This window comes from Nicotiana tomentosiformis, chromosome 1, assembly GCF_000390325.3.
Source record: "Nicotiana tomentosiformis chromosome 1, ASM39032v3, whole genome shotgun sequence".
Lineage (NCBI taxonomy): Eukaryota > Viridiplantae > Streptophyta > Magnoliopsida > Solanales > Solanaceae > Nicotiana > Nicotiana tomentosiformis.
Window position 1 is genome coordinate 127,443,483 of NC_090812.1, and position 21,820 is coordinate 127,465,302.

The 21,820-nt window shown below is 40.5% G+C and overlaps 1 protein-coding gene across 1 annotated transcript; it reads left to right on the top strand.

The window, feature by feature from the left end:
- The first annotated feature begins 20,398 nt into the window (after window positions 1-20,398).
- Window positions 20,399-21,457, top strand: LOC138909336 (uncharacterized). The gene is made up of 2 exons (XM_070200526.1): window positions 20,399-20,461; window positions 21,077-21,457. Exons 1-2 carry the CDS (start codon window positions 20,399-20,401, stop codon window positions 21,455-21,457), a joined length of 444 nt encoding a protein of 147 aa, XP_070056627.1.
- Window positions 21,458-21,820: the final 363 nt, after the last annotated feature.

A 21,820-nucleotide genomic window follows, 5' to 3' on the forward strand; every position in this document is an offset into this window, starting at 1 on the left:
AATGAGGGTCAAAATCTGCTATTAGCATCAAATGTGGCCTAACTGTTAATTCTCACTCACTAGTAGTTTCAAAATTTTGGCTAACTCCCTAAATTTCCAAATATTTCGCCAGAGTCTCCCTTGTAACTGGTCCTATCCACCTGCCAGAGAACCCTAGAAACACATCATAACAACATATACATAATCCAACGACGTAACATAACACAAAAACAACACCAATTGTGGCCTTACAAGCAATATATTACCAGAAAGGAACACCCTTAACATCAATTCGTACAAATGATACATAATTCATAGAAGGTAACCCTTAGAATTTTCATAGAACAAACTTTATAAATACATAGCTATTCAAACAAATAAGGATAACTTTTCTTCATTTCTTCCTTGGCCTCCCAAGTAGCCTCTTCAGCCTGTTGGTTTCGCCATAACACTTTCACGGATGTAATTTCTTTATTTCTCAACTTTCGAACATGCCGATCAATAATAGAAACTGGAATCTCTTCATAAGTCAATTCCTCCTTAACCTCAATAGTCTTAATCGGAATAATGAGTGTTGGGTCTCCAACTACTTTCTTCAACATAGACACATGAAACACCGGGTGCACTACTGACATCTCAGGTGGTAGCTCAAGCTTGTACGCCACCTCACCGATCCTCTGAATGATTCTGTACGGTCTGACATACCTTAGATTCAATTTCCCTTTCTTACCAATCGCATTACACCTTTCATGGGGGAAACCTTCAAGAATAACCAATCATCTTCCTTGAACTCTAAATCCCTATGGAGAACATCCGAATAGGACTTCTGACGACTCTGAGCAGTCTTCAACCGCTCCTTAATGATTTTAACTTTTTCCATAGCCTAATGCACGATGTCTGGCCCTATCAACTATGCTTCCCCAATTTCGAACCACCCAATGGGAGATCTACATCTCCTTCCATATAAAGCTTCGAACGATGCCATCTGAATGCTAGCATGATAACTATTATTGTAGGCAAATTCTATGAGTGGAAGATGATCATCCCAGCTACCCTTGAAGTCAAGAACACAAGAACGCAACATATCCTCGAGCATATGAATAGTCCGCTCTGCCTTCCCGTTAGTCTGCGGGTGAAAAGCCGTACTAAGATTCACCTGAGTACCCAAAATTTGCTGAAATATCTTCCAAAACATAGTAGTGAATTGTGCTCCCCGATCAGATATGTTGGAAACTGGAGTGCCATGTAACCTGACTATTTCTTTGATATACAACTGAGCATATTGTTCCGCTGTATCGGTAGCCTTAACCGGCAAAAAGTGTGCTGATTTTGTGAGTCGATCCACAATCACCCAAATTGAGTCAAACTTGCGCGTAGTGCGCGGTACTCCTATCACAAAGTCCATATTAATCATTTCCCACTTCCACATTGGAATTTCTATATTCTGTGCCAACCTACCGGGCCTTTGGTGTTCGGCCTTCACTTACTGACAATTTGTACATTCCTCTTCATATCATTCCACCAGTATACTTCCTTAAGATCATGATACATCTTTGTGGAGCCCGGGTACACGGAATACCTATAAGTGTGAGCCTCGATCATGATTCTTTCCCGGAGACCATCCACAATCCTCAAACATGTAAGCCCAATTCGGCTCCACGGAACATTATTTTTCCTTTGCAAATTTTTATGGGGCCTTACAGCTTCCATGCATTGGAAGTAGTATGATGACCTATCACATGTGTTGGATTTCAACTCGGTGCAGTTAAAAAATGATTTGACTTATGAAGAGGAGTCGGTGGCCACTTTGGATAGACAGGTCGCAAGCTGAGATTGAAGAATATTGCATCGGTGAAAGTTCAATGGAGAGGTCAACCGGTCGAGGAGGAGACTTTGGAGATCGGGCATGATATGTGGAGCAGATATCCTCATCTATTTGATACACCAGGTATAATTCTAAACTCATTCGAGGATGAACATTTGTTTAAAAGGGGGAGAATGTAATGACCCGACCGGTCGTTTTACGTGTATGAGCCTTGTTTTTCCATTTGATGCTCCTTGTATGTGTATTTTGTCATTATATGACTTTGGTGAGAAGGTTCAACTCAGAATGTTGTCCATGAGTCTACCTCGGCACCACGAAATCCCGAGTTTTAGGTTAAATTTTACGGGGCCTTACATCCTCCCCCACTTAAGATCATTCATCCTCGAATGAGGGTCAAAATTCACCACTAGCATCCAATGTGACTCAACTGCCACACACCAGTAGTTTCAAATTTTTCTAACTCTCTAAATTTCCGAAAAATTCGCCAGAGTCTCCCCTGTAATTGGGCCTATCCACCTGCTAGAGAACCCCATAAACAAATCCTAACAATATATACATAATCTAATTACGTAACATAATACAAAACAATACCAACCATAGCCTCATAAGCAACATATAACCAGGACGGAACACCCTTTTACATCAACTATACAAGTGATACATAATTCACATGCAACAATTTCATAAATACAATTACATAGCTATAGAAACAAATGAGGGTACTTCTTCTTCATTTCTTTCTTGGCCTCCAAAGTATCCTCTTAAACTAGTTGGTTTCACCATAGCACTTTCACGGAGGCAATCTCTTTATTTCTTAGCTTTCAGACTTGCCTAGCAAGAATGGCAACTGGAATCTCTTCATAGGTCAGTAATTCATTAACCTCAATACTCTCAACTGGCACCATAAGCGACGGATCTCCAACTACCTTCTTTAACATAGACACATCGAATACCTGGTGCACTAATGCATCTCAGGTGGTAGCTCAAGCTTGTACGCCACCTGACCAATTCTTTGAATGATCCTATACGGTCCAACATACCTCAGACTCAATTTGCCTTTGTTACCAAATCGCATTACACCCTTCATGGGGGAAACCTTCAAGAATACCTAATCATCTTCTTTGAACTCCAAATCCCTATGATGAACATCCTAATAGGGCTTCTGACGACTCTGAGTAGTATTCAACCGCTCCTTAATGATATTAACTTTTTCCATAGCTTGATGTACGAGGTCTGGCCCAATCAACTCTGCTTCCCCATTCTCGAACCACCCAATGTGAGATCTACATTGCCTACCATATAGAGCCAACAGTGCCATATGAATGCTAGCATAATAATTATTGTTGTAGGCAATTTCTATGAGTGGCAAATGATCATCCCAGCTACCTTTGAAGTCAAGAACACAAGCGTAAAACATATCCTCAAGAGTCTGAATAGTCCGTTCTGCCTGCCCGTCAGTCTGCGGGTGAAAGGATGTACTAAGATTCTCCTTTGTACCCAAACCTTGCTGAAATTTCTTCCAAATATTTGCATTGAACTGTGCCCCCGATCAGAAATGATAGAAACTAGAGTGCCATGCAACCTGACTATTTCTTTGATATACAGCTAAGCATATTTTTCCGCTGTATCAATAGCCTTAACCGGAAAAAAGTGTGCTGATTTCATGAGTCGATCCACAATCATCCAAATTGAGTCAAACTTGCGCGGAGTGCGCGGTACTCCTACCACAAAGTCCATATTAATCATTTTTCACTTCCACATTGGATTTTCTATGTTTTGTGCCAACCCACCGGGCCTTTGGTGTTTGGCCTTCACTTGCTGACAATTTGGAATTCTTGCCATAAAGTCCGCTACATTCCTCTTCATATCATTCCACCAGTAGACTTCCTGAAGATCATGATACATCTTTGTGGAGCCCGGGTACACGGAATACCTATAAGTGCGAGCCTCGGTCATGATTCTTTCACGGAGACCATCCACAATCCTCAAACATGTAAGCCCAATTCGGCTGCACGGAACATTAGTTTTCCTTTGCAAATTTTTACGGGGCCTTACAGCTTCCATGCATCGGAAGTATTATGATGACCTATCACATGTGTTGTATTTCAATTCGGTGCAGTTGAAAAATGATTTGACTTATGAAGAGGAGTCGATGGCCATTTTGGATAGGCAGGTTCGCAAGCTGAGATCGAAGAATATTTCATCGGTAAAAGTTCAATGGAGAGGTCAACCGGTCGAGGAGGAGACTTTGGAGATCCGGCATGATATGTGGAGAATATATCCTCATCTATTTGATACCCCAGGTATAATTCTAAACTCGTTCGAGGACGAACATTTATTTAAGAGGGGGAGAATGTAATGACCTGACCGGTCGTTTTACGTGTATGAGCCTTGTTTTTCCATTTGATGCTCCTTGTATGTGTATTTGGTTGTTATGTGACTTGGGTGAGAAGGTTTAACTGAGAATGTTGTCCATGAGTCTACCTCAGCACCACAAAATCTTAGGTTTTAGGTAAAATTTTACGGGGCCTTACATCCTCCCCCACTTAAGATAATTCGTCCTCGAATGAGGGTCAAAGTTCACCACTAGCATCCAATTTTCCTAATTCTCTAAATTTCCAAAAATTTCGCCAGAGTCTCCCCTGTAATTGGGCCTATCCACCCGCTAGAGAACCCCAGAAACAAATCCTAACAACATATGCATAATCCAATGATGTAACATAACACAAAACAATACCAACCATAGCCTCATAAGCAACATATAACCAGGAAGGAACACCCTTTAACATCAACTATACAAGTGATACATTATTCACAGGCAACAATTTCATAAATACAATTACATAGCTATTTAAACAAATGAGGGTACTTCTTCTTCATTTCTTCCTCGGCCTCCCAAGTAGCCTCTTCAACCTGTTGGTTTCACCATAGCACTTTCACAGAGGCAATCTCTTTATTTCTTAGCTTTTGGACTTGCCTAACAAGAATGGCAACCGGAATCTCTTCATAGGTCAGTTCTTCATTAACCTCAATAGTCTCAACTGGCACCATAAGCGACGAATCTCCAACTACCTTCTTTAACATAGACACATCGAATACCTGGTGCACTAATGCATCTCAGGTGGTAGCTCAAACTTGTATGCCACCTGACCAATTCTTTGAATGATCCTATACGGTCCGATATACCTCGGACTCAATTTGCCTTTCTTACCAAATCGCATTACACCTTTCATGGGGGAAATCTTCAAGAATACCCAATCATCTTCTTTGAACTCCAAATCCCTATGATGAACATCTGAGTAGGACTTCTGACGACACTGAGTAGTCTTCAACCGCTCCTTAATGATCTTAGCTTTTTCCATAGCCTGATGCACGAGGTCTGGCCCTATCAACTCTGCTTCTCCAATCTCGAACCACCCAATGGGAGATCTACATCACCTACCATATAGAGCCTAGAACGGTGCCATCTGAATGCTAGCATAATAATTATTGTTCTAGGCAAATTCTATGAATGGAAAATGATCATCCCAGCCACCTTTAAAGTCAAGAACACAAGCGCACAACATATCCTCGAGAGTCTGAATAGTCTGCTCTGCCTGCCCGTCAGTCTGCGGGTGAAAGGCTGTACTAAGATTCTCCTGAGTACCCAAACCTTGCTGAAATTTCTTCCAAAAATTTTTATTGAACTTTGCCCCCGATCAGAAATGATAGAAACTAGAGTGCCGTGCAACCTGACTATTTCTTTGATATACAACTGAGCATACTGTTCTGCTGTATTGGTAGCCTTAACCGGCAAAAATTGTGCTGATTTCGTGAGTCGATCCACAATCACCCAAATTGAGTCAAACTTGCACGGAGTGCACGGTACTCTTACCACAAAGTCCATATTAATCATTTCCCACTTCCACATTGGAATTTTGATGTTCTGTGCCAACCCACTGGGCCTTTGGTGTTCGGCCTTTACCTGCTGACAATTTGGACATCTTGCCACAAAGTCCGCTACATTCCTCTTCATATCATCCCACCAGTAGACTTCCTTAAGATCATGATACATCTTTGTGGAGCCCCGGTGCACGGAATACCTAGAAGTCTGAGCCTCGGTCATGATTCTTTCTCTGAGACCATCCACATTTGGAATACATAGTCGCCCTTGGTACCTTAGTGTACCATCATCCATGACAAGAGAAAATGCCATGGTCTTATGTTTATGATTTCCCTCCTTCAATTGTACCAACAACTGTATTTCTTTTCCTTGACTTCCATAACAAGCGATGATTCAGACTTATTTTGCACAATCACTCCTCCTTCACTAGAATCCACAAGACGAACTCCCAAACTAGCCAACCGATGAACCTTTTTGTCAACGACATTTGATATGCCTCCAAGTGAGCCAAACTACCCATAGATTTCTGGCTAAGAGCATCCGCTACAATATTAGCCTTCCAAGGATGATACAGAATATTGATGTCGTAATCCTTGAGTAATTCAAGCCACCTTCTCTACCTCAGATTCAACTCTATCTGTTTGAAAATGTATTGAAGGCTCTTGTGGTCCGTGAATATATCCACATGGACTCCATACAAATAATGACGCCAAATCTTCAATGCAAAGACCACCGCTGCAAGCTCTAAATCTTATGTTGGATAGTTCTTTTCATGATTCTTGAGTTACCTAGAAGCATAAGCTATCACCTTTCCATGTCGCATTAATACACACCCAAGTCCGATTCTTGAAGCAATATACCACAAACCCATTTGTACCCTCTGGTTGGGTCAACACTGGTACCGTAGTCAACTTCAATTTCAACTCCTGAAAGCTACCTTCACAAGTATCTGACCATTGGAACTTAACCGCCTTCTGCATTAATTTAGTCAACGGAGAGGCAAGGGTAGAGAATCCCTCCACAAACTTTTTGTTATACCCAGCTAAGCCTAAGAAACTGCGAATCTCTGTTGGGTTAGTAGGTCTAGTCCAATTTCTCACCGCTAAAATCTTCTGAGGATCGACCTTAATTCCTTCTCTGGAGACAACATGACCCAAGAATGTAACAGATTCAAGCCAAAATTCACATTTCAAAAACTTCACATACAACTCGTGTTGATATAGAGTCTGTAGAACTGTCCTGAGATGATCGGCATGATCCTCTCGACCTCGTGAATATACAAGAATATCATCAATGAAAACTATCACAAACGAGTCAATAAAAGGCTTGAAGACTCGATTCATCAGGTCCAGGAAAGCTGTCGGGGCATTTGTTAGCCCAAAAGACATTACCAGAAATTCAAAGTGCCCGTACCAGGTCCTGAAAGCTGTTCTCGGAATATCATGTTCCCTGGTCTTCAATTGGTGATACTCATATTAAATCAATCTTGGAGAAATACTTAGCACCCTGCAATTGGTCAAAAAAATCATCTATCCTTGGCAGTGGGTACTTATTTTTTATTGTAACCTTGTTGAGCTGCCGATAGTCAATACACATCCTTAGCGACCCATCCTTCTTTCTTACAAATAGTACCGTTGCGCCCCAAGGAGACACACTCGGCCGGATGAAACCCTTCTCTAACAAATCTTTCAATTGTTCCTTTAGATCTTTTAATTATTCTGGTGCCATTCTGTAGGGTGGAATAGATATAGGCTACCTGCTTGGCATCACATCAATCCCGAAATCAATCTCCCTGTATGATGGGACCCCAGGGAGCTCATCCGGAAAGACCTCTGGAAATTCATTCACAACAGGCACAGACTCAAGTGTAGGTGCCTCAGCATCGGTGTCTGTAACCCGGACCAAATGGTAGATACGCCCCTTGTTAATGTTACACCCCATGTTTTCGTACATGGAAGTATGCCATAAATAAATTAATGGAAGCTCGTAAATGAGATGTTACATCCCGCATTTTCGGACGTTAAAGTTTCGTCGAAGGTCAATCGACGCAAGTTCGGGAATGAAATTATTTTGTGATTATAAGCATTATGCTATTTTAAACAAGTGATGAGTAAATTGGTGAAGGTGAGTGGGTAAGAAAATCAAAGAAAATGAATTTTGTTGAAGTTTAACATTTTGGAATAAAATACGGTTCGAGCTATAATGTCCGGTATTTATGGACTAGTACCCTACAAGGTACCACATGACCATGATAGTGAGGTGTATAAAGTATGTTGAAAGTGAGTAGTATTTAAGTGATTTGAGATAATTCTTAATTATGTGAATAATTGATTAATTATTTATTAATGGGGGATTAATTAGTTAAATAAGATAATACTAATTAACTAAGTCTTTAAAGATAAGCAAGGAAAAGGAACATGGCAGCAAGCCACTTTCCAAATAAGTGACTCTTAGCCACTTTTGATTAGGTGGCAACCTAATTGATAGTTAAAAGACACTTAATTCCTTAGAATTTGTATGCAAAAGTACTATAATAAAAAACGTTAGAAATTCTTACAAGTTGGTCTTATAAGACATTCCAAGTTTGATTTCCTTCTAATTCAAACTCAAGACATTTCCAAACCAGACGCTAAAACTCCATCTGACAAGCTTTCAACAAAATTCTTGCAAAAAAACAATTCCGACGAAATTTCTTAACACATTAGAAACGTGAGTGGCTTCAATCTTTCATAAAAGACTTCATGATTAGCAACGTGATTTGTGCTACAAAAATATCATACGAGATTACGTAATGTTATAGCAACGGAATTTTGTGATTTTAAGGAAGTACACTGTAACCCTTCTCAAGAATATCACACGGATTGTTTCCTACTCTAGGTATGTTAAGGCTAAGCTCTTCTTTCCTTTTAGCATGATCTATATGACACGTACGAGATGAGCAAATGCACAATTTTCATAAATGACTCTATTCATAGAAATATTAGGGGTGTCTATATTTTTGATTCTCCATGTGAATTATTATTATATCTTCTGTTCATGGGTCTCAGAAAAATACGTATTTGATAAAATTTATCCGACAGGCATATTATTTTTATGACAATCCGAGAAAATCTTATTAACGTATTTCTTAAGGCATATTATTTTTATGACATTCCGAAAAAATCTTATTAACGTATTTCTTATGCATTTCATGCATTTATACAATTACATTGATCCATGACCAGATAGCGTTATATACGCATATATTATATGTATATGGGATATGGGAAAAGGTTATGGCGTTATATACGCACCACCACCTGATCAGCTGGTATACGTTGATGATTTGCCCACAGTGGCCGAAATGATATGATGGGATGCCCTCAGTGGCTTGATGATGTTATGAATACATATACCTATGCATGGTATGACATTTATACACATATGCATGACATTATAAAAATGAAATAATTCACAAAACTATGCAGACGTACATGTCGAGTCTTTTACTCCATGTTTCTCTCATGTCATTTATTTACTGATTTTCATTCCTTACGTACGCGGTACATTATTTGTACTGACGCCCCTTTTGCCTGAGGACGCTGCGTTTCATGCCCACAGGTCTCGATAGACAGGTCGAGAGCCCTCCAGGTAGGCGATCAGCTCAACAGAAGATATTGGTGCACTCCATTTCCTCTGGAATTGCTTGTTTGGTCAGTATGATTTAGATGTGTATGGTTTGGTATGGCGGGGCTCTATCCCGACCTTTATGACAATTATGTACTCTTAGAGGCTTGTAGACATATGTCGTGTACAAAACAGATTGTACGGCCTTGTCGGCCTATGTTTTGAGTTTATAAATGATCATGTTGGCCTATTAGGCCCGTATGTCACATGTATATGATGAAGTAATAAGAAAGATACGTTACGTTGGTACTCGGTTGAGTAAGGTACCGGGTGCCCGTCGCGGCCCATCGGTTTGGGTCGTGACAAAAGTGGTATCAGAGCAGTTCTGTCCTAGGGAGTCTACAGGTCGTGTCTAGTAGAGTGTTGTTTATGGGTGTGTTGTGCACCACACTTATAAGCAGGAGGCTACAGGGCATTTAGGACTATCACTCTTTCTTCTTACTCTAGAACATGTGGTAGCGCTCAATTGTAAGAACTCAATTTCCTAAACTCTATCTTATTCGTAATACAACGATGCCTACATTCAGAAAGATGGTCGGTATGCGATATAGCCGTGGAAGTGTTGAGGCAGAGGAACTCGATTTTTGCATTATGCTTATGATGAGTAAATGTGAGATCTTCAGCAGACCATGCGTGTACTGAAAGGTGTAAGGTTCTTGACAAGGAGTTTTAAGCCAAGAATACTTATCCACTCTTACGGTAAAAAGGAATAACAGAATCGGAATGTAGATACAAGTTTCAAGAAGTAAAAGAAGCATGATGAAAAAGGGTATGAGGTATCTAGTTAATAAAGATTATTATTTTTTACCATTCAGGAAGGGAGATATAAGCATTTTGAGTTACCTTCAACAGTGACAAATGTATGTACAATCGGCCACACCGATCTCAGTTATGCCCTATGAGAGCTAACATACATAGTTTAAGAGAAGAACGAGTTATCAGGATCTGGCTAGGGATAGAGTAACCCAAAATAGTGGATGGATTGGTAGAGTTAGTTGACGTTTCCGAAGGATAGAGCAAACATGGTAATGGATCTCCTTGTGAGTCACCTCGATGGTGCACCCTAAAATAGTACAGCTAGATATGAGTACTACAAAGATAAGCACTAGAAGCCTGGAAGAGATAAATATTACCTTAGTGTGGCTCCCATCCCTGGTAGAAAGAGAATGTTATGCAATTCGAGGAGCCAATGGATAGAGCAAGAGGGGCTAAAAGCAAAAGAATGTTTTGTTCGAGTTTTTAGAATAAAGTGATAGACAGAAATGTTAGCAGGAAAATAAGAAGAGAGTCGCAGTATGAGTAAAATGTGGTACATGGATGACAACGGTAGATAAAAAAGATGACAGTATTACAGAGTCTATTGTCAAGTGAAGGAAAAGACGAGAGGTGACAGTCCTTGAGACAACAAAAAAGTATAGGCGATAAAGCCATATCCTCATTTCGAGAAATAAGTTCGTGACTCTAACGCGACTACCAGAAGGAAAAGTTAGACCCCAGAATAATAGAAATTAGTATGGGCTGGCGAACAAGATAAACTAAATATAAATTAAGGGACTAAGTGATTGGATAATAGTCGGCATCATGAGAGTTTCATATTTCGTTCCGGCAATGATAGAATGGACAACAAAAGAAGATTCATGAGAAATTCAGAGAATGGTCATTCAGGAAGATGTTTTGCTAAAGAAAGCAATGTAAGCAAAGTTAAGCTTAAGGGACTATATGTGCCAGTTATGCTAAGTGTCACCCTCGTGAGTAAGGAATTTTATTATCTTTGATACAGAAGGATTACCGCAAGGCGAGTAAGGGTCATCGATGATGTGAGAAGATGCCAAAGATGAAGAGGTAAAATATCTACAGGTAGATCCTCGTGGCTTCAGCTCTTAGTACTCCCCTAAAAGGGGGGAATAATATGGAGTGATGTGGCATTAAGTCGGAATTAAGTGGTTCTAGTGACTATGGAATGGTAAAGGAAGAATGCGATAAAAATGAAAAAGGAATGAGATGGCACTTACCCAAATCCTGCAGATATGCTACGATTCTAGAATATTGTGCAAGCACGACGTTAAGGAGAGGAAGTAAGGGTTCCTGCCCAAGCTGTTATTAATAAATAAGGAGCCAGTGCGAGACGTAAGTTAAGACAAAGGAAATAACCCGAGAAAGATTACGAGGAATATTGAGATGAGAATGGGCTAACGAGTAGTTAGTAATTGATCAGGAGAGCCTAGTTATGGCTAAATAGGAGGTTACAGACGAATCAACAAATCGTGTAAGATAAACATAGTAAAACCCAATATAGTGAATTCAGCCTCGCAGATATGACATCGTGATCCTTGAGAAATATTCAGATATGAGTTGGAGTAGTTAAAGGTACCATATGAGTATAAAGGAAATAAAAGAGAATGTCACTGGGAAAACAGTCAAAACTTCAGTTCATGAGCAACCCTAGAAGTACGAGGGCGTGGAAATAAGTAACTACGGATAATTATAGGTAAGGAAGAACATAAAAAATTCCGTCAAATATACGATATAATAAGCTCGCAGCTTTACAAGAGTCAAAAGGTCTTCTCTAAGTACTACAACGAAAGACTAGCTGAGGAAATAAGGAAGAAGGCTTCAACCTAAGCACAGTGACCTAAAGAGGAAATGGTCATGTAAAAAAAAATGTCTCACTACAACATTGTATGCACTCCATAAGAAAGTGGCACCTACCGTGGCTAATGAACGGGAAGTAAAAATCAAAAGTAGGATTCGAGATTATATGAGTTGCACGAAAACTCCGACATGCATAGGAACTAAAATAAGCTAAGTATGCATGCAACAAGGGGGCATAAAGATCAGGAAATGTTTATGCTTAAAGGAAGCTGAGAAGGAACGAAAGAAATCATTCGATCAATGATCCAAAGATAGTTACGTTATGAACGCACTTAAGGTATCAGAGTATTATCCATACAGTATATATGTTGACAATCATACAGCCGTAGAAGACTCCGGTATAAGTTAAAAGAAAGAATTGAGCCCAGGGCATAGACAAAGGATTGAATTGTCAGAAGATTGTATCATGGATATTCCGTAGCACCCATGAAAGGCTAAAGTAATAACTAATACCAGGAGCCGCAGATCGGAAGATAGCCTAAGCCTACACGAAGGCTGATCAGAAAGAAGGGGAAACTAAAGAGTTACATCAACTAAGTAAATTAGGAGTCTGATTATTGGACCCAAAAAATTATAGACCTCGTGATTGAGAACATTGCAGGATCACTCATAAATAGCATAGGTACAAGAGAGATAGTGCAGTAGCCATATTCTATAACGGCTCTACGATAAAGCCAGTTTGAAGAGTACTAGCCTCATAAGAAGTCAGTATGAAGTTCTCACCGGATTGTGTATGCACCAAAGGTGCAAGTGTTATAATAAGAGCTTCAAGTTGTGGATGTGAATTATACCTATGCGGAAGGGAGGTCATGAAAGAGATAGAAGATATGATGTGAGATTTTAAGGAAAAGGTGAACAACGTACGAGATACTCAAGTGGAGAAGGTTATGAATAATCTATACATCAGATAGAAGGCTAGAAGCGTTGGGATTCAATATCCAGGAATGATAGCGGCATCGTCAGTGGCATATATTCCGGCCTATGGGTTCTAGGTATCGAGAGGCCTAGTCTAGATGGTAAAGAAGAGTTAGAGATGATGTGATGTCTCACTTGATGTTCCAAAATAACATAAGGAAATTTATGGTGCAAGCAAGGTGAAGGAAGGTTGCAAGCAGTATAAATAAATATGTGTAGTAGGTCGCAAGTTAAAGTATGGTAAAGCGACAAGGTTTTAGGAATACATGAGTAAGGATAAGAAAGGGCGAGTGAGAAGGTAACGAGAATGGATAAGTCCTCAGGATTAAGCCCATGAAAATAAGAAGAGCTGATGGTTTCTCTAACTCATATAAAGCTCAGTATAGCCTGAATGAACTCAAAGGAGTCTAAGACTAGTAGCATTTAGAAGAAATTGAATGCTGCCCTGGTAGTAGAATGAGGGTGTAATTATGATAGATGAAGGATGACGTCAAGCCTTCGAGTGAGTAATGATTTCATGAATTGTATAGGATTAAAATACCCATGTAAGGTAAATCACATTGGGATGCTATGAAATACGATTATGGAAGTATAGTATCGTATCGCCCCCAGGTGGATCAGGAAAACCACTTCAAATATTCCTAGATGCAACGTAAGCCCTAGTGGCAAGGTATTACGTAAGAAGTTTCAAGTTATCAGTGGTTTATTGTAGATCAATATTGAGGTGAATCAACAATGGATGGACAAAAGTCACAAAGTATGAGATGAGATTAGGCTGTCATTCTTAAGATGAACAGTAATAAGGAAGCATTAAAGGACTTAGATTTATACATATGGGATAAGCAACAAAAGTAACTTGGAGTTCGGTAGCAGACCTCAGTAACGATAAATCAAAGTAAGAGTTATGATATAGTATGACCTACCTAGATGCAGTAAAGTCATACGAATGGATAAGCGGATCTATGAAATCAGGTATAACAATATTCGTAAGTTCGATAAAGTACAGAGCGAAGAACTTCAGTATACCTACAGATGCCAGAGGGACATTTTATCAAGCTCTGTATATGTTTGCAAAGTGAGGCCTAGAGATTGGCTAAAAGCTGGAGGAAAGAGGAAACAAAAGAGTCGCATAGGCGCACTTACAAAGTCAGAATCGTACAGGCTGCATGATAAAAGATAGCAACAGTTATAAGATTGGAAGGATTCCGACCACAAGCCGTGGTGTGAGAAAGAGGCCTAAAGGGGGGAATGCCCTGGACTTTGGGATTCATTCACAGAGCAGTTGCCTAAATGGCAAGAAAAGTATTAAAGTATTCGGAAGAGCTATGGGTTATGAGAATGATAAGTGCATTAGTCAACATTCGAGGACGAATGTTCCAAAGGGGGGTGATGATGTTACACCCCATGTTTTTATACATGGAAGTATGCCATGAATAAGCTAATGGAAGCTCGGAAATGAGATGTTACATCCCACATTTTCGGACGTTAAAGTTTCGTCGTAGGTTAATCGACGCAAGTTCAGGAATGAAATTATTTTGTGATTATAAGCATTATGCTATTTTAAAAAAGTGATGAGTAAATTGGTGAAGGTGAGAGGGTAAGCAAATCGAAGAAAATGAATTTCGTCGAAGTTTAACATTTTGGAATAAAATACGGTCCGAGCTATAAGGCTCGGTATTTATGGACTAGTACCCTACAAGGTACCACATGACCATGATAGTGAGGTGTGTAAGGTATGTTAAAAGTGAGTAGTATTTAAGTGATTTGAGATAATTCTTAATTATGTGGATAATTGATTAATTATTTATTAATGGGGGATTAATTAGTTAAATAAGATAATACTAATTAACTAAGTCTTTGAAGATAAGCAAGGAAAAGGAACATGGCAGCAAGCCACTTTCCAAATAAGTGACTCTTAGCCACTTTTGATTAGGTGGCAACCTAATTGATAGTTAGAATATACTTAATTCCTTAGAATTTGTATACAAAAGTACTATAATCAAAAACGTTAGAAATTCTTACAAGTTGGTCTCATAAGACATTCCAAGTTTGATTTCCTTCTAATTCAAACTCATGACATTTCCAAACCAGACGCTAGATCTCCATCCGACAACCTTTCAACAAAATTCTTGCAATAAAACAATTCCGATGAAATTTCTTAGCACATTAACAACGTGAGTGGCTTTAATCTTTCATAAAAGACTTCATGATTAGCAACTTGATTTTTTCTTCAAAAATATCATATGAGACTACGTAATGTTATAGCAACGGGATTTTGCGATTTTAAGGAAGTACGGTGTAACCCTTCTCAAGAATATCACATGGATTTTCCCCTACTCCAGGTATGTTAAGTCTAAGCTCTTCTTTCCTTTTGGCATGATCTATATGATACGAACGAGATGAGCAAATGCACAATTTCCATAAACGACTCTATTCATAAAAATATTAGGGGTGTCTATATTGTTGTTTGCCCATATGAATTATTATTATATCTTCTGTTCATGGGTCTCAGAAAAATACGTATTTGATAAAATTTATCCGACAGGCATATTATTTTTATAACAATCCGATAAAATCTTATTAACATATTTCTTAAGGCATATTATTGTTATGACATTCTGAGAAAATCTTATTAACGTATTTCTTATGCATTTCATGCATTTATACAAGCACATTACCCATGACCAGATGGCATTATATACGCGTATATTATATGTGTATGGGATATGGGAAAAGGTTATGGCGTTATATATGCACCACCACCTGATCAGCTGGTATATGTTGATGATTTGCCCACAGTGGCCAAAATGATATGATGGGATTCCCTCGGTGGCTTGATGATGTTATGAACACATATACCTATGCATTGTATGACATTTATATGCATATACATGACATTATAAAAATAAAATGATTCACAGAGCTATGCAGACGTACATGTCGAGTCTTTTACTCCATGTTTCTCTCATGTATAATTTACTGATTTTCATTCCTTACGTACTCGGTACATTATTTGTACAGACATCCCTTTTGCCTGGGGACATTGCGTTTTATGCCCGCAGGTCTTGATAGATAGGTCGAGAGTCCTCCAAGTAGGAGATCAGCTTAACAGAAGATATTGGTGCACTCCATTTCCTCCGGAGTTGCTTGTTTGGTCAGTATGATTTAGATGTGTATGGTTTGGTATGGCAGGGCTTTGTCCCGACCTTTATGACAATTATGTACTCTTAGAGGCTTGTAGACATATGTCGTGTACGAAACAGATTGTACGGCCTTGTCGGCCTATGTTTTGAGTTTATAAATGATCATGTTGGCCTATTAGGCCCGTATGTCACATGTATATGATGAAGTAATAAGAAAGATACGTTACGTTGGTACTCGGTTGAGTAAGGTACCGGCTGCCTGTCGCGGCCCATCGGTTTGGATCGTGACAGTTAATTATCTCCATGGCCTTAAGGTAAGAAATAAACCTACCCTTCGGCACCACATCCTCCCCCTCCATTCAATCACTGACTCATTTGGAAATTTAAACCTAAGGGTTTTGGTTCGACAATCAAGTTTAGCGAAACATGAATAAAGCGAATACATTACCATTATTACATCAAAATCAACCCCCCAATTCAAGGAGATCGGACATGTTGTCCTAACCATGCACCGTGACTACACAATCCCTATAAACCCGAACGGACACAATAGGCTCGCCAACTGGAGTAGATACAGAGAACGACTCATGGAGCTGTTCCGGTTCTATCCCAAATTCCATAGCAACATAGGGAGTGACATATGACTATGTGGAACCAGGATCAATAAGAGCATACACATCATGAGATTGGACAGTCAATATACCTGTGACAACATCTGGAGAAGCCTCTGAATCCTGACACCTCCGCATAGCATAAAATCTGTTGGGTCCTCCCGAATTCTATTCACCACTCCTAGCTGCACCATGCCATGCGGGTGCTGGGGTGCCTCGATTTGGAGGAGGTGCTGTGGATGTAGTAGCTGTAGGACTAGCTGGCTGCGCCGCACCTCTGCCCATGATCCGGCGGGACCAGTTGCAATCCCTCTGAACGTGACCCCTCACACCGCACCTGTAGCATATAGGTAGGTCCATGAAGCAGACTCCAAAATGCATCTTCCCACACTTAGGTCACGGGGCCTCCGTTGCTGCTGGAATCTCCCTCCAGGACGACCCTGCTGGTGGGGTCCCCTATTGCCCTGACTGGGCCCAGATGGTTGTGCACTCATCAAAACTGAGTGAATGACTGAGATGGCTCTAATGACCCTCCCCTAAATGCCGACCTACCACCACCATAAGAACCATCCAAGTTCCCGGCGGTTCGGGCCTTGCTGCTACCCTCATGCTCCCTTCTATTTTTCAGTTTACGGTCCTCTGTAGCTTGAGCAAACGCCACCATCTTCCCATAGTTCATATCAGAATTCAAAGAAGCTGTAGTGGCCTCATTAATAACCAAAGGGCTAGGGCTCTGCACAAACCGGTGCACTCTAGCCTCCATAGTTGGAAACATGTGAATAGCATACTTGGACAAGCACGCAAATTCCATATGGTACTCCCACACATTCATGCTACCCTACTTCAGGCTCTCAAATTCAGCGACATGGGCTGTTTTAGTCTCGACAGGCAAGAAATGATACATAAAGGCATCGGTGAACTCACTCCACCTCGCCGGAGGGCTCCCCTCCTCACGGGACTCCTCCCACATCTCAAACCAAGAATAGGCCACCCCTTTCAGGTGGTAGGAGGCCAACTCCACTTCATCCGTCTCAGTAGCACATATAACTCGGAGAGTCTTGTGCATCTCATCAATGAAGTCCTTCTCAGTATCAGTACCTATGAACACTGGAGGTTCCAACTGGAGATACCTTTTCACCTTAGAACTAGCAGAATCCCCTGGCTGACTAGAAGAAGTAGGTGCAACATTTGATCTCTGGGCCAGGGATGCCACTATCTGAGCCAATATCTGTATGGCTCCCCTAAGATCCCGATCAGAAACAGTGGGACCAGAAGCTCGAGCGAGAGGTGGAACTGGAATATCAGTTGGAGGGACCGTTGCACCCTCAGTAGGTGCACGAACTGGTGTAGTCTGAGTAGGAATAGTAGATTCAGGCGGTGTAGTAATTGGGGGAATATTCTCACCCCTCGGGTGCTCACCCGCATCATCAAATATTGAATCAACTGACACTCCTGGGGTGACCTTGGCTCCTTGGCCAGTTCTTGCCTTCTTCTAGGCACCATGTACTAAATGTTAGAGAAATGCATGAGTTAAAGGAGGAATAATCTTACAATCATCTTTATCTCACGATCGACAACATCAAAGAAGGGTATTATTCCTAAGTGCTCAAGTAGCCTGCTAATTATAGATGTAGTCGACAACACACCAATAAGAAGGACTCTACTAGACACGGTTCCGAGACATCCTATGACACTTTTTAAACTTTAGGCTCTCATACCGAGTTTGTCACACCCCAACCTCGGGGAGCGTTACCGGCGCTCGACCGAGATAACCCGGCCGAGCAAGCCTGCAGGATTTTCTTCTACCAACTCACCTATAAACAAAGAGAATATAATATTTATTAATTAATACCACTAGGGTTCATGAACAACACTAGTTCCATCACCATAAGTTACTTCATTTATAAGTCTCCAAAACAATACATTTCACAATAATAGTTTTACAGTGGAAGCATGAGATACAATTACGACATCTTTAGTTTAACTTTCCCACACTAATACACAACCCACACATTGTATACAGAGCCTCTAATAGATACAAAAGAGTACAATGATGGTGTCGGCAACAAGGCTCTGGCTATACCTCAAAACATAATACACACGGAACAAAAGATGCACGACCCCGGAATTAAGTGGGGATCACCAAGTCAGCTGTCATAAAGTGTACCGCTATCACTGGTCAATGCCTCCCACTTTGGAACCACCTGCATCCATTAAAGATGCAGCACCCCCGACAAAAGGGACGTTAGTACATATCGAATAGTACTAGTATGAAAACCAAAACATCTATTCAAGGACTTGGAAATACAACATGAATATGGTGAATCATGGTAACAATAATAGGGCTTAAACATATATACAAGTCAAAACAGATGTTATTAAAAACTTCCAATAACATTATAAATTTCATGTCGAGGATCCTCTACAACTATCTTTACACAAAGCGGCCTTGCCGCCTCACCCCAAGGTATGTAGGTGGAGGTGCAATCACAATACTACACAAAGCGGCCCCGCCACCTAACCCCAATGTATGCGGGTGGAGGGGTACTCACAATACCACAACTCTACACAAAGTGGATCTGCCGCCTCACCCCAATATGTACGGGTGGTGGTGTAACAACAATACAAACATCTAACACAAAGCAGCCCTGCCGCCTCACCCCAATATATATGTGGGTGGAGGTGTAATCCCAATCACAATCTTTACACAATTTGGCATAATAACTTTCATTTGAAACACGGCTTGGAGTTATAACATAAAGACACGCAATCCATACTTTGAACACATCCTCAATTAGTAGAACAACATAATAAGAGCATTTGAAACATGTATTAAACATATATCTTTGCCACAAAGCTTATTCAAAATAATCGATCTATGATGATCAACTCGGAACTTACAAGGGTAACGTGGGGTTCAGTTCTAAGAGAAGATTTAGCTAACATACCTTGCTTTGAGCTTCCTTAAATTACTACAATGTTCCGAAAACTCTTGCAAGCTCAATCTATTTAGAAACGTAACAAAATTGAACCATAATTTGGGAGATAATCGTGGGTTCACTTCATTTAAGCATTTTATCAAATACTAGGTGTGCATCATAATTTCAAGGTTCTTCTATGGTGGATTACTTCATCCCACAACCCAATCATTACCCATTTGAGCTCAACAACCTTCCCATACATCTCGTTGGTACATGCATGTATAATAATACTCTCTCATACAAGAATCACACTCCCTATTACCCAAAATCCTAAATTGAAGAATTGGGGGAAGAAATTCTTACCTTTTAGAAGCCCTACCAAGTTCCTCTTGATGAGATTTCAAGGCTTGACTCAAGTTGAGTAGTGAAATCCTTATCCCTCCATTTTCTCTCTCTAGTCTCTTCTCTCTCTAAAACATCAGGTAATCCACCAAAAATAAACCCTTAGGATAGATAAATGAAATGGGGGTCGGGTTATAAAATTAGAAAAATGAAGCCCCGACCCAGATCTGCGGTGGCATATGCGACCACAAAACACTTTTGCGGTCCACAAATCGACCTCATAATTGGTGTTCCAAAATTAGGACCTTCGGGTTGGGTCTGTGGTAGTTATGCGGTCGAATATATGTTCCTAATGTAGATGGCTTGAGAGAGTTGATTCTTGAGGAGTCTCATAGTTCGCGGTGTTTTATTCATCCGAGTGCCGCGGAGATATACCGCGATTTGACGCAGCACTATTGGTGATGGAGGATGAAGAAGGACATTGTTGTGCATATTTAACAATGTTTGAACTGTCAGTAGGTTATGTATGAGCATCAGAGATCGGGTGGTTTGTTTCAAAGCTATATATACCCGAGTGGAAGTGGGAGCGTATCACTATAGATTTTGTGGTTTGGCTAACATAGACCTTGAAGAGATTTGAAGTTTTATGGGTCATTGTGGACAGACTGACCAAGTCTGCACACTTCGTTCCAGTCATGACTACCTACACTTTAGAGCAGCTGGCTCAGATTTTTCTTTGAGAGATTATTCGTCTGCGGGGTATGCCTGTGTCTATTATCTCAGATCGAGGCACTCAGTTTACATCACATTTTTGGAGAGTCGTGTAGCGTAAGTTAGGCACACAGGTTGAGCTGAGTACGACATTTCATCCTCTAACGGATGGATAGTCCGAGCGTATTATTCAGATCGTAGATAAATTCTGAGCATGTGCCATTGATTTTAGGTGCCAGTGGATCAGTTTCTACCGTTAGCACAGTTCTCCTACAACATCAGCTACCAGTCAAGTGTACAAATGGATCCTTATGAGGCCTTATATAGGAGGGGATGTCGTTCTCCAGGTGTTGGTTTGAGCCTGAGAGGCTAGGTTGTTGGGCACTGATTTTGTTCGTATTGCTTTGGAGAAGGTGAAATTGATTCAGGTGCGACTTCATACAGTGCAGTCCAGGAAAATAAGTTATGCTGATAGGAAGGCTCGTGACGTGGCATTCATGGTGGGTAAGAAGGTTCCACTTAGAATGTTGTCCATGAAGAGTGTGATAAGGTTCGAGAAGAAGGGGAAGTTGAGTCGTCGGTATAATGGTCCTTTTGAGGTTCTAGAGAGAGTTGGAGAGGTGGCCTACATACTTGCTTTGCCACCCAGCTTATCAGGGGTCCATCCGGTGTTTCATGTTTCCACGCATCAGAAGTATTATGATGACCTATCACATGTGTTGGATTTCAACTCAGTGCAGTTGAAAAATGATTTGACTGATGAAGAGGAGTCGGTGGCAATTTTGGATAGGAAGGTTCGCAAGCTGTGATCGAAGAATATTGCATCGGCAAAAGTTCAATGGAGAGGTCAACCGGTCAAGGAGGAGACTTTAGATACCGGGCATGATATGTGGAGCAGATATCCTCATCTATTTGATACCCCAGGTATAATTCTAAACTCGTTCGAGGATGAATATTTGTTTAAGAGGGGGAGAATGTAATGACCCGACCAGTCGTTTTATGTGTATGAGCCATGTTTTTCCATTTGACGTTCCTTGTAAGTGTATTTTATTGTTATGTGACTTGCGGTGATATTGGTTTTGTTTCCGCAAGATTTTGTATGGAATTGGAACAGTTAGTTCCTAGTTTGGAAGCTTAAGATGGAAGTGTTGACCAAGTTTGACTTTTGTATA